The sequence below is a fragment of the Gambusia affinis genome, linkage group LG16, assembly GCF_019740435.1.
Source record: "Gambusia affinis linkage group LG16, SWU_Gaff_1.0, whole genome shotgun sequence".
NCBI classification, from domain to species: domain Eukaryota; kingdom Metazoa; phylum Chordata; class Actinopteri; order Cyprinodontiformes; family Poeciliidae; genus Gambusia; species Gambusia affinis.
The window spans coordinates 5,770,358-5,785,004 of NC_057883.1; the positions used below are offsets into that span (position 1 = coordinate 5,770,358).

A 14,647-nucleotide genomic window follows, 5' to 3' on the forward strand; every position below is an offset into this window, starting at 1 on the left:
TAATGAGAAGCAGACGGAAAGAGAACGCCTTGCCACGCTTCCGTCTCGGAATCGTTTCGGTTTCTGTTTTTGACGCAGCTGCAAACGCTTACGTCAAGCACTGCGATCCTTAAAACGCTGCCGTGGTAACAGCGACCGGCTTGTGTTAATATTTGCTTCAAATTCAAGCGGCGAGAGGGTGATGTAAACGTCACGACTCGGTTTCCAAAACCAAACAGTCGATAATCAGCTGCTGTAAAAAGTTGCCTGACTTTAATAAAAGCAAAGGTGAATTTTCTCCTGTTAGGAAGAGAAAGAAATAAGAGTCGCACTCCGACCGAGGAATCTGTAAATCTGAAATGTGTCTATCAGAGATAGTTGAGAAGGTTGTGGCCCCGCTGTGCAGAAAACACAAATGTTCAGAGAAGACAGATGAAGGAAGAAAGGAAGGAAGGAAAAGCAAAAGGAAGGAAGAAGGAAGGAAAGAAAAACAAAAGGAAGGAAGGAAAGAAAAACAAAAGGAAGGAAGGAAGGAAGGTGTTACACAAGGACAGCAGGAGAAAAGGACACATCGGGCAGGAAAGGTTCATGGAGGAAGGGAAGAAAGAAGGAAGGAAGGAAAGAAAAACAAAAGGAAGGGAGAGAGGAAGGAAGGAAGAAGGACAAAGCCAGGCGAAGAAGGAAGAAGAAGGGCGGGAAGAAGGAAGGAAGGAAATAAAGGAAGATTGACTGAGACCGTCATGTCCATAAGGAAGGAAGGAAACCATCCTAAAGCAAGTACACAAAGTATTGACGGGGAACATTGGAAGGTTTAGCCACAAGAAAAAATTCATTAAGATGTAAGGATAGAACAACAGCATAATCATGAGTTAGAAAAGAAATAGGAAAAGAAAAGAAATTGGGCAGCCTGCGAAAAGAAAACTATACAAGTTGATACAATATAGGAGGGGAGAAAGGATTAATTCATTAAGATGTCATTTGATAGAACAACACGGGGGTTTGCATAATCATGAGTTAGAAAAGAAATTTTACTTTTTTGTTGATTTTTTTTCTTGAAAGAAAAATGCGAAAATTGTTTGTTTCTGTGCAGCCTGCTTGACTTCCTCTTGAATAGATTTTTTTAAACTATACATTACGTTGATACTTTTTTTGAATATATTCTGTCTTCGCGTGAGTCTATTTGCTGTTACTGCCCGTCACTTTGCACAGACTTTTCCCTCGTTGTGGAACAATAAAGGATTTTATTCTGCTCTACTTTTTGCTACGACCGCGGCTGGAAAATATTTCAGGAATTTCTCTATCAGCTATGAACAGAAACTAAGAATCATGTCCGTTCTCAGGCTGGATGAATAGCATCTGCGAGCATCGGTTTTCAAGTCCTGCTGCAGATTTAGGACTGGGACGTTTTTAGCACATAAGTAAGCTATTAGCTAAGCTACATTGTAGCAAGTTGTCCTGCTGGAAACCCTTGTCAAGTTTTTCAAGGGTAACTAATAAGTAACTAATAACAAACTCTGAATTACTTGATTGTGAAAAAAGAGAGGCAAAGACAAAAGCTGCTCTCGATAAGCCGCCTACCGAAGTCGTCCTGTAAGCTGGTGGCGCCCACAGTCGAGGCCTTGTCCTGAGAACCCTCCAGGTGTGCGCTTCCATTCCTGGCCAGCAGGGACACACTCGCGCTCAGCACTGTCACCTGGGAAGGGGTTCTGGATGGCTGAGTTTTCACCAGAGAGGAAGAAGGCTGGGATGCCTGGCTGAGAGCCTCCTGAAGACTGTTGGAGGAGAGAGAGGGAGGAAATAAGTGGTGGGATTTGTTCTAGTTAACAGCAGCGACACAGAGGGAGGCTGGAGGAGAGAGCGCTGCGTTAGTGACCGAAGAATATGAGAATAGAAAAAACGAATGATGTTTAAATGCTTTTTGGGTTGTTTTTTTTTGGGGGGGTGGGGGGGTTTACACAGGTTTTTGGTTATCACTTGTGCTGTGCATTGGAGCATTCCTAACATGCTTGCAACTAAACTAATAAAGTGTAAAAGCCAATTTTTAACTTACAGTAGTTAATAGTCGGCCATTAAATACAACGCCGTCTGAGCTGAAATGAATCTCAGAAATCTCCTAAAAGAATAAATTAAAAAATTCCTTAGATTCAAAAGTTTGAAATGCTCAAGAATAAAATACTAATTTAAAAAGTTTCTATAAAGAGTCTTTAAAAAAAAAAAAAAAAAAGAAAAAAAGAAACAGAAATGTTTCAAATTTTCAACTTTTGGAACTCATGAGTTTTGGAACTCATCAATTTCCCATTTTTTTCTCTAGAGAATTTCTGAAATTAAACTCAAAATCATATTTTTTTCACAGACATTTACTCCTTTTTTTCTATCTACAATGGCCCTAATAAGCCGTCATAATTATCTGGACTGTGGATAATTATGTCAATCACAATCTCATGTTGCTGCTCATCCCTATGCTGCAGCTAGCACAGCCTGTTGTGAATGCTCAGTCTAGTTAGCATAGCTACCAATGACAGCAGATTAATATTTTTCCTGTAACGATAAGTTGTTTCTCCACCATTAGCACATTTAGCAGTGAGTGAATGAGGTTGATTGACAGCGCTAGGACCCTCCTACTGGTTCTGATTGGTTGTTTTGGTCGGAACATTGCATTACTTTAGCCAGTAATAGTCGTTCAAGGAGGAAGTGAAGGAGATTGATTGATTTCACAGATTATCTGTCTCACAACAAACTGTCACAACATGGTGACAGCTTTTAACAAAAATGGAGAAAACATATTTTTTATTAAAGTTATGTACAGCAGCTTGAATAAAATGCAACAACGTAGCATTTTTTGAGAAGTCTGGATTGCATTTTGCATGTTGCCTATAACTGTTGCTCATGTGGAGAGACATTTCAGTAATCTAAAACTAATAGAAATAAATTGTATGCGGACTGTTGCATGTAAAATTCATGAGCAGTAAATATTGTGCTTGTTATCAGTATTGAAACAAAGAAACAAGGCAGTTACAAGCCTATAAAATGGTGACATTTTTGGTGAGTCAGATGGACTCAAGAAACTGTAACAGCAGCTGCGTGGGGGAGGGAGGGACCAAATTAATTTTTTGTCATGGGGCCCAAGATTCCTGGCAGCGCCCCTGGCATGAAAACATCACGATTCTAATCTAGACATTTTAATGCAAACATTCCTGACTTTTCCGGTCTCAACTTTCCAAATTCTCAGTCCTTAATGTTCATTAAAAAAAAAAAAAAACAACAACAACCCACTAAAATAATAATGTTTATTATGAATGCATGCAGCAGGTAGAGTTTAAATACGGAGTCTTCAAAACCCAAACACTGCAGAGAGATAAAAAAGAATGATAGAAAGCAAGTGTGTGTGGAGAAAATCCACAATTAAAACTTGTGAAATGAATGATTCACTTATTTGTTGTTTGTATATGACCAAATAAACCTGAAAAACGGTTCAAATCCACCATTAAAAACCTCAAAACGAGCATAAAATGCATGTTTATGGTGAACTTATGCAACCTTTCACCAGTCCTGCACAAAGCTACGATTACTGCTTATACATATAGATCATATAATCAAAGGAGAAAATGCCTGAGAAGGTGAAAGTGTAAAGGCAGTAAAGGACAAAGGAAGAAAGGATCTAGTTTTAACTTTATGACCCCTGGCAGGCTGCTCACTTGTTTTTCTTGCTCAACATTTTTGAAGACTCGGCATTTTGAGGCGTGACCTTGAGAGTTCACAACGGGACAAAACAGATCCTCGGCTAAAGGTGAGTCCCTGTCAGCTGTTCACCTCCTGCGAAACTGACCAGGTCGGCATCAGTTTATTAAGAGCAGATATTGGTGAATATTAAGAGTCTAACTGTGTAATAACCGTGACCAAAAACACTGTATTTAAAAAAAAGAAGCAAAAAAAAAACAAAAAAACATACAGAATTTGAAAACAAAGAAAAAACAGAACATCTGCATTAGTACAACTATCGCATTGTTGTCTACAACACTGTAGTACGATATTTTATGATACCATATTAATAATGATAAAAGTGCTGATAAGAACTATTTATTACTTGTCTTTTTTTAAGCATCTGTTTGGCTACGACTGCATGGTACAGCAATTGTAGCTCCACATACACAAATACCAATCTTGAAAAACATTTCCATCTACAACAAGCTTCTTTAGGACACCAGTCACATAAAGAAGTGTGATTTGTTTCACAAAACTGCACACAGCCACTGAATCTAATCATATGTTTTAAAGGTGTTGATATGTATCGATGCTGTAATAAAATAAACTAAAATATTAGTCAAACTAATGCGGAGTGTTTTGTTTTTTTTAAAAACATCGTTAGTTGGAATTTATTGTGACAACGACAAACGTATCGGTTATTGCGATACAATAACCGATACGATATGTCCAACCTCAACTTTGGTCAAAACTTGGTAAAATTGTTTTATGTTGATGAAATGTGTGTATTTAAATGTGATCTATTCAGTTCAGTTTACCTATACAGCGCCAATTTCAAACAAATGTTGTCTGCAGGCAATAAAAAGGGAAGCGTGATGAAGAACATGCAGTCACATCAACAAGAGAAAAAAAAAAAAAACCTAACAATTCACAGCCAAGTCAATAAACCAAAACTTTGGTCCTTGTTCCTCTTACAGGATTAAATTCTTCAATGGTTAAAATGTAAACTTTAAAACACCAGATGGAAATATAAAAAAGTGGAAAAAAGCAAGAGTTGGCAAAATAAGGCAAGCAGGGCAAAGAAAGTTGTAGAGAGATGATGTTTGGTTTGAAGTTCTTTACAACAGAAGAGGCAGAACGATGTCGATGTGAGGACAGGAAGGTGACATGTTCAGACCAAGAAACACAACCATTCAGATCGCCCCCAACACACACACCGACCCCGCGCACACCGTACCTGAGAGGAGATCCAATGAGCGAGGTGGGAGGGGTGGGGTTACTTCCCGCGTTGTGCCGCCGCCTCACCGCCTGCCGACGAAACGTGCTGCGCTCTCGACGGAATATGACGGTCTCCTCACTTCCTGGCGCTGTCGTGGCGAGAGACGTCATCGGTCCGTTAGTGTGGATTTGTTTCCTTTCTCGGAAATTATGCTTCCATGTGTGACTTCGAAGATTTTTACCAGCACTGATATATAAACAACAGCTGGAAAACTACCTAGGAAATGTTTTCTAAATGACAACAACCCCTTGAAAAGTAAAACCTACTGACCTAATGCTGTATCGAGGGGCAAAAGAGAATAATCAGTTCCCTCTGCAGGACCAATTACATAAACACAGAGTAATACAGTATATATTTGTGTATTAGAGACTATTTGTAGATTGACTATGACCATTGTAGATAATAAACAATAACATTTCATAAGCAGTTTCAAAATTTGACACTACATTCATATAAAAACTTATTTATTTTACAGAAATGCTCTTTTATGACCAACAAATTCAAAAAGAGGATGAGCCACTTAGGGCCATTGCTAAAAAGGCAGGCTGTTCAGAGAGGCCTCTATCAAAGCATATTAGCAGGAAGTTGAGTGGAAGGAAAAAGTGCACTCGAAAAAGTTGTTATTTTGGTTGATTCAAAGACAGGCTGTGGAGCATTGTCAAGACAGAAACGAGAGACACCAGAACCCATATAAAATAAAATATAAATGAAATATACTTTTAAGTAGACTTTTAAAAAATTCATTTGAGAAACTGAATTTTCTGTCATTAGCACTAGACCATTATCAAAATTAACGGAAATAATGCAATGAAACATCTGCCTGAGTTTTACTTTTTTCGTTAAATTACAGAAACAAAAACTGTTTTCACAGTATTCTAATACTGAGATGGACTGGTAAGTCATAGCGACTAGACACTCATTAAGGAAATATCACCAAAGCAAAATTAGAATAAAAGCAGTTAAGATGATTGTCAAAACTGAAACGCTTTTAATTTAACAGCTGTAATGACATTAGCAGAGATCTGTATCTCTGACACATAAATATCTAAAATGATTTAGACTGTGGATGTTAGTGTTACAGCCTGGATGTTGCATCAGTTTCAATGCAGGGTTATTTTATTACCTCATTTCGATCTTACCTTCTTGGCTCCAACCTGGCCAACACAACACTGCTGTCCCTGAAGACTTGCATGCAGAAATATTCTGACCTCTGCTTTTATTCCCCACCTCTGTAACTCCTTAGAAGAGAACCATGATGTATGACTAACACTGAGACTGTGGTGGATGCTGCCATTGAAAGAAAGCCAACTAAAATTCTCCCTGGATACATTACACCCCAGATACATTTTTTTACAGTCATAAATCCATTAGCAGTAAAAACATAGCTTTGCCAGGCTAGCAAAGCTGGGCTAGACCTAGCTTGTCTCTGTGATTAACCGATTTATTCTTTGGATATCCCAGAACCGACATTTGAAATTTCCAATACATTTTCATAACTGTTATGGTAAGACTGATAAATTCAGCCTACTCTATGGTTTTATGTTCCAAAGATAAAAACATCCCTTAGCTTATATTAGCGCACATGATGTTAGCTTGTCTCAGGGATTTACCCATTTAGTTTTCTGATACCCAAGAGAACAGACAGATTTCTGACACTTAAATAACGGTTAAAATAAGACTTAACAATTTAGATAAATAAAAACATACTTTATAGCTTTAGAGTGAAACAATAAAATACCCCTCTCGGCTTATTAGCTAGCTAGTGCTAGCTTTGCTCAGTGCTTTTCTTTGTCCTGAAAAACATTTCTAAAGAAATTCACTCCTAAAGACAATTTAATAGCAGGAGAAATACAGAAGAGCATTGAACTGAAAAATGACTCAGTTTTTTCTCATCAGTTTTTAATTAATAGTAAATTTAGGTAGCAGCAGCTCCTGGATATATGAGTTCAGGTCAGTTTGGAAGAATGCTTCACCAAAACCTCGAGAGCACTAAATAAGATAATGAAGCTCCTAAAACTTTAACAATATGTTCATTTATGAATAAAATTCAGCATACTCAGTCACAGTGTCCTTGAGCAAACTGAAAAAATAGCCATGATCTAAATTAAATTCAAAAATAACTTCAAGCAGAACAAGAGCAAACAAAAGTCTCTTTACTGCATATTATTAACTGTGACATTAATATGAATTAAAACAGCAGGAATCAAATTAAACTTTTCTTTAAAAAAAAAAACACACTGAGAAAATCATCTGATGACCAGAAATGACCAATTTTTGGTTTGACCTTCCTCGGTGTAACTGGGTTCTCCAAACATATCATTCTTAGGTGTGCAGGTTAATACTTATGAGATGAAGTCTCTATTATCAGCATCAGTTGGGGTTTTAAAACAAAGTCTGAAGAGGTACAAAAAAGTGAAAGAAGTAAAAAAAAAAAAAACAACTATCGTCTGTGGAAACATAACGGGTATGAATTCAGACTGGTGCAACAGAAAGCTAGCCTTTGGCAGGTGCTGTTCATTTTGAACATTTGAGATGCTGTCAACAATAGGATGCGCGGGGAACAGCAAGTGCTCTCTCATACACACCGTGTGGCATCACCACTGCTGCCAATACAATGCTGCTCATGGCTGCAAGATCACTTGACAGCTCAGAAAGCTAAGGAGAGTCAGAATCATTTTTTTTTTAAATCACAGCCTAATGAAGCAATAGAACAAGAGCGAAAAGACATTTGAGGACCTGAATAAAACTGTGATATTAATTCACCAGCTTGAAGACCCAGGGAGGGAGCAGCGCTAGTGCTCAACACAACCATGCTAATAAGACAGCATCTGTTTGCTCAACCTCAACACAAAGCACACACTGTGCTGTCATACTAATAGTGATCTGCACAGGGAACACTTTGCTTGAGTCAGAATTGCTACTCCATGGAAACTCACCATGGTTACGCTGAATGTGGAAGACCGACAACATCCCGTTTGCAATCACCAGCGCCAGCCGCTGTGAAACCCTCCCAGTGTCTGGAGGGCCTCATTTGCGCCGAGATCAAGTTCATGAACTCTAGATTTATGCTCGTGTTAATAAACTAAAATAACAAAAGCTGACAAAAGCTTCCAACAGGAAGTACGCTTGTGAAGTAGGGACAAACAACCTTAAACATCTCAGGAAATTAGAAATTAAGGAGTTTCAAAGTGAAAAAGAAAAACAAACTAAGCCAAACAGAGTAGATAAGCAACAGCATTCTAGGGCGAGCTGTTAAAACAAAGTGAGGATGAGAATTAAGATGTGTGGTACCAACCTCGAAGTGAAGCTGCAGTTGCATCCTGAGGCTCAGTGAAAGCCGTCTGGTTGGGCAGGCTGTTTCTGGAGCGGGTCACTGATTCCAGCTGAGAGGCCCGACCGAGCAGAGACGCAGCGTCCAGGACTTCCCCTTCTTTGGCTTCCAAATCCGACTTGGAGGTGGTGAGGGGCCGGGGCCCAGGCGGCGCTCCTAAGCGGTTGGGGTCATTAAGGCAAGCGGCGGTGCCACTGTCCAAACTCAACACTCTGGCATGCGTCTTGGCGCTACCAGTGCTGGGCGTACGGCGGGAAGCCCGGCGCTTCCCTCTGGGTCCCACCTCCGCCTCAGACCCTCCTGGATCTTTGACCGTGGAGGAGGAGGGGGAAGTGGCAGCAGCATGCTTGGCTTTCAGGGCCTTGAAGTGACCCTCTGGCGAGTGGCAGGAGCGGGAAGTGGTGCTGGACGAGCTGTCCGAGCTCAGATGGTTGGTGGAATGCAGACTGGAGGCACAGCTGAGTTCACTTTGATCACTAGAGTCTTCCTGTCCTCCTCCCATAAAGACAGCGCTACAGGGTTTAACCATTCCACGTAACGCCATGTAGTCCCGGCGTCGGCTGGCATCGAAACTGCTCGCTCTTTTCTTCCCTCCGTGTCGGCGTCCGCGGTGCCCAGTTGACAGAGACAAAGTCCTCTGAACGCCGGCTTCAGGTTTCGGCTGGCCATTGGCTTTTGCCTTGTCCTGCTCAGTCGCGGCTACGCCCGTCGAGCCATCGGCACTGGTCCTGACGCCAGGTTCTTCCGTGCTCTCCCCAGGCTCTGCTTGCTCCTGGGTGATGGAAGAAGTAGAGGCACCCACAGTCTGCTTAGCAGTCAGCTCATTGGCATGAGGGTTTTTATTGGCCTCCCGAGAGGGAACGTTGCCGAGACCTCGACAGACCACCCCGCCAAGGCTGGAACTCCGGCCGTCTGCGGGTGAGGACACGGCCTCTCTGTCCCGTCCGTGCTCATCCCCTGAAAGTGAGAGAAGGCTTTCCACGTGCGTAGAACTGGTTTGTTCACTGTGAAAGCTGCTGACGGTGCTGTTGGTGTCGCGGTCTGTCCCGCTGCAATAGCTCTCGGTGGAGCCGCTGCTGCGGGTACTCAAGCTCCTCAAGCTGTCCGCGCTTTGCTCTCCTGCGTGAGACTTCCCGCCCCCGACTGAGCCCTTCCTACCAGCACCCACCTCAACCTGGTAGAGCCCTGAGCTGCCTTCCCCCGCCTCTCTAGAGGCAGAGCGGGCCACCTTGTGCGAGTCTTTGTGCTTGCAGCACGCTTCCCCCGAGGTGGAGGGCACCGCTTGATCCTGCTGGTATAGCTGCTCTCTGTCGCACAGCGCGGGCCTGTGCGGTCTTGCCGCCTCCAGCTCGCACACTGTGTCGAGGCCCACTCTCCGGGGCGGAGGATACAGAGCAAAGTCTGGCAGACAGGGGTCGGGAAAGGCAGAGCCCGACGAGCTGGAGGTCCGAGGCAGACCCCGAGAACGGAGCTCCTTCCTGTAGGCCTGAGACTGCATGGACGCGTGGGAGGCCACCTCTGTGTCACAAGACGAGTGCGACAGGCTGACGTGATAAGCAGCAGAGGCGCACATGTCGCCGGCCTCCCGAGAGAGCTCTGAGGGACACAAGGAGGTGGAAGGCTGCAACGAGGCAAAGGAGTCACTGGGAACGAGGCAGTACATCTTGGTTTCCGACAGCAGGTCTATAACGGGCGAACACAGAAGAAGCGAAAACGTTAGACGACGTTTCGAAGCGTGGGTTGAGAATGGCTTTTTTTCAAAGTGTCGTTACCGTGATCGTGACTGCAGCTGCCGATGAGAGTCAAGCTGATGTCGTCCGAAGCCTTTCCCACGTCTCCTGTGATAACAGGATTAGAAGTAATGAGGAACTGACAGATTTAATTAATGTAACAATCGTTATATTAACCGACTGGTGAACAGAACTATGCCCTTTTATTAATGGTACTTGGAGCAACACTCTTCTGTCTGTGGTTCTTACGGGCTATGAAAGAGTGTGAGCTTTTCATCAGATAACAGGAAGTCTGAATGGGCTACGGAAAGTTTCTGTGTTTTATCTCTTTCTTTTTTTTTAATGTCCAGCCTCTGTCTGTTGAGGAACATGTCAAATTTGGAAATGTTTACATTCTTTCCAAAATCTTAGAGTAAGAATACAAACACAGAAAGTGCTGTTTTTGTTAGCTAACCGGACAAGTTGCTCATTTAAGATTCAAAGAATAGTAAAACCCTGCTCACATCAGTTGCTCTCTCTACCTTTCTCTCACACAGTGTGGCCTCACCTCTGCATCTTATATAAATAATTAGCAGCTGTTCACAGTAGGACGTTAATAAATAAATATTGTTTATCTTATGTTATTGTTCCCAAACATGAAAGCAATGCTCCACAGTTTAAGGCTTTGAAGAAGATTGGAAATCAAAACGTTCTGATGCAACAGACCTCTAACGAGAATACTAATGAAGAAAACAGCTAGCCTAGCCTCTTATCATGAATGCCCAACAAAACACTCTAGATTTGCTTTTGCAACAGTCAAAACAAGAACCTCTCAATATATTCCAGGAATACCAGCGTGGCTGTTAGAGGAAAATTCCCTCCAGAGAACCAAATGTTCAGATGATTTCAATGCTTTTTTTGACGCTATGGCCACTTCGAAGGTGACGAAATGAAAGAATAGGAAAGTAAAGGATGATACACTGATGGCAGAAATCTGAAACCCTAATTCACAAACCGCAGGCCAATTAGGATGACTCACTGAAAAACTCAGTGAAACAACCTCTTCAACCTGACAGCGTAATGGGACCAAAGCAAAGCTAGAAGTTGATTTACTCTTTACGTCGGATTCCAATAAAGCCTTACCGGAGAATGCCTCCCATGCTAAGTATTACAGTGAATCTTTTCAGAAACTGTAGCGGTCTGCCTAAGGCCGGCTCGTCCTGGTTTGACTGCCGAGGTCAAAGCAATGCTGAGTCAGGGTACATCTCCTGGACAGCAGGGAGATCACGGTCAAGGATGTGGGCAACCCATAATGACACGATTGTAAAACCAGGCATTTAGCAGCTCTGCACTCTTGTAGCAAGTTCTTTTTTTTTTTTTTTTCACATATATGGAGTTACACAGGTACGGAAAAAGTGATCAAGAGAAAAAAAAGTCAAAAACAAAGAAAAAAATGAGTACCTGTGGGAGGACGGATATAATACTTAGACAATGGGATCGGGAACAAACTACTGTATGAAAATACCAAAACAAAACAAAACCAAAAAAATAATATTTCATTCATTTGACCCTACTTATCCAGACGTGGAGAATACTCAAATTCAGTTCCAGGCTGCATAACAACCCTGCAGGAGGTTTTAAAGCAGATCCTCCTGGCTTGTAGTAAACTGAAGACAGATGGTCCGCAACAAGATGATGATCTGAAACCTACTTCCAAAATCCACACAAACATGATTCACGAGACCTAAAGTAAAATCAATCTTCGATGAAAACTGGACCTATTTCAAGACACTTTTATAACACCCTCAATAAGGCCAATAAATGTAGCTCAAAGCACAGCGTACTATTGTGTAACAAGGCGGCGTGTTGTTCCGTTTACCTTTGACACCCATCGCTCTCCCATGCGCTGATGCAATCTGAGAAACAAAGGGGGAAGCAAAAAGAAAACAAAATTGTTACTGAAAACTGGGCGGATCGGCAAAAGACAATTGATTTGGTAAGTGGCAGCCATATTGGATCTTGAGGTCAGAGTTGTAAACTTACAAATAAACCTTAGACCTGTTGACCAGCAATTACGAAATAGAGCAGATTTTTTTTTCTTTCAGATTCCTATATTATGTGAGTTTAAACGGACAGGCAACGTCTCCCCATCTCTGACTGACCTAAATGACTGATTAATCCTTCCCACCTTTTATCAGCTTCAGATTATTTTGCATCTGAAAGAGGGAAGTCAGAGCTCGTTTGCTTTTATGCTTTGGCAATAACAGAGAGCAATTATCATTTGCTTAGGAAGGGAAAAGCAAATAACGCTCTACCAGTGCTAATGCATAATGTTTCATGTCCCTATGAGGAAATGTGTTTTAATGGTGTGCTTTTGTTTTTTTGCTACTATGAAGTTGGAAACCATGGTTTTCTTTATGATTTTTGAATGCAACCTATTTATAAAACTTTTTAATATTAATCAAAGGCGTAATAGATATTTGTAAAAATAATTTTTGCCTATAAGAAGCCTTTAGGGAAATAATATCTCATCTACCACTTGCCAAATGGTTGCTTAGTTGTGCCGATTAAAAGCTTGACTCTCCAACCAAAGTGGAGCAAAATGAAAGTGTTTTAAATTAGAACTGCTGTGAAAAGAATCGCTTGTTTCTCCGGTAAGGGATGGAGAAACAGATCCTCAGAGCGATATTTACATCCCTGTGGTGGTGCACCAAAACACAAAAGAGGCAAACTAATTACATTTTGCATGACATACACTTTAGTTGTAATCCAAAGTTACAAATTATGATCAGATGAAGGCTGGCATATGATGCTTATTGCTAATATTTTGATTCTGATACGTCCAAGAAATTCATGGAGGTGCTCCGATAAATCGGCCCCGTTTTCCTTCTTTTCCTTTTTCTATTTGCAAATCTGATTAATCTCTCATTTTCTGTTCAAGAAACCATGTCTGTAACAAATTTCAGAGTGAGATTCCCATTTTTCCAATAATATTTGGCTGAATATACTAAACGATACTAAACCTCAGATATCTGTATCAGTATCGGAAGTAAAGAAAAAAAAAAGTGATATTAAATCGTTACAAGTTACTAATATAACATTTTACCGTGTATCCTTTGGCTTTGTAACCACAATAACGTTACACATAACAAATTCTCTTTTAATCTGTGAATTTTAAATAAAATAAATTTATATGTCTTTAGTTTTAACATGTATTCCTGCAAATTTAAAAAACTGCTAAACAATGCGTAGTAGTATTTTGAAAATCAATCAAGTGCAATGTTTATGCCTCTAGAAATATAAATAAGTGTTTGTGCTCAAAAGACGAATACTAATAAGAGATTAAAAGCTGTCGGTGTTCAACTTCTGACCGGTTCTCTCCTCAATCTGAGCTCAAGGAAGTAAAATTGGGAAACAGTTGTGGCTCGTGACTCACAAGATGCCTTCTCTTCACTCCTTACGCTCAATTGAAAGAGACAAAGATTCAAGTCTCAAACCAAGAGTCCAAGTCAAATCCCAAGTCTTTTAACTCTGTGTCTCAAAGTCAAACGGATCTTTTTGATAGTCACATATGCAAGGCATCAGCTGGTTTGTTTACCTGATTAGATTCCATCCCAATGTAGGAATTTCTCGAACTGCAGTCCACCGGTGGAGTCTCTTGTCGGATAAAATCTGCCATCTCTATGCCCCCTCCAGGGTCCCTTTGCGAGACACAAACCCACGCAGATGAATTGAAGACACTTTTCTGGAGGCCCCGAAATTATTCTCAACATTTTATTTTTGCGTCCTTCACATTAATCAGAGCTCCACACTGGAAGTTTTCTTTGGATTCTGAAACTTGATGATAAAAAAAAAGGGAGGAGGGGGAGGGAAACGCATTCACGCAGATTTTCTCCAGGTTTATATTTAGCCCAGACATGCTTACTTAACCAGCTGGTATGTTGAAACAGAAAATCCCTCAAAGGATGTAAATCATTTCCATATGCCAAAAATAAATAAGTAAATAAATAAAGATTCCATAAGAGGTCAAACCAGAAAAAATAAATAAAATCAAACTCAAACAAAGTGACAAAAATAGTGCAAACCAGGCAGGAGCTCTTGTTGGTAGCATCAGTGTAAACTGAAACAACCTGGAATGTTGCGGGCAAAGCTGTGACTGCGACTGTCCCTGCGGCCGAGGACCGTCATGCATCCCGTTGCTTTTCCCATGCGTCCTACAAGCACTTCCCTTGGGAATGTCACCATGAGTCATTTCTGCAACTCCTGGGCACCAAAAACCTTACCGGCTGCCTTTTATTTCCACCAGAGTGAGAAATGAGCCCCTCAATAATAATAATAATAATAATAATAATAATAATAATAATAATAATAATAATAAAGAAAGAAAAAACTAACTATAAACCAAGTGTTCAGAATGATAGGTTAACGCCGATCCTCTCTATGAACACGTCATTATAGACTTCATTTGCACTTTCACAAGTTTCGGAAAAGAACGAAATCCATACATTGTCCTGGAAAAGTATTTATACACTCAGAACTATTTGCAATTATGCCATTTACTAATACAATTGAAATAAACTTTGTATGGATTTATAAATTTTTTTTTTAAAAACCAAAACATTTTGGTGCCATCACAGCTTCACATTT

At 40.8% G+C, this 14,647-nt stretch overlaps 1 protein-coding gene across 3 annotated transcripts in view; it reads right to left on the reverse strand.

Annotated features, from left to right (window-relative positions):
- pcnx1 (pecanex 1) overlaps window positions 1-14,647 on the reverse strand; it is a 45,183-nt gene that overhangs the window by 22,118 nt on the left and 8,418 nt on the right. For all 3 annotated transcript variants that reach the window (XM_044142260.1, XM_044142262.1, XM_044142263.1), the window contains exons 3-8: window positions 13,599-13,701; window positions 11,880-11,916; window positions 10,064-10,129; window positions 8,256-9,974; window positions 4,919-5,048; window positions 1,558-1,751 (exon numbers count right to left, since the gene is read on the reverse strand). In XM_044142260.1, the coding sequence (XP_043998195.1) occupies window positions 1,558-1,751; window positions 4,919-5,048; window positions 8,256-9,974; window positions 10,064-10,129; window positions 11,880-11,916; window positions 13,599-13,701 (2,249 nt within the window). The remainder of the gene's footprint in view (window positions 1-1,557; window positions 1,752-4,918; window positions 5,049-8,255; window positions 9,975-10,063; window positions 10,130-11,879; window positions 11,917-13,598; window positions 13,702-14,647) is intronic.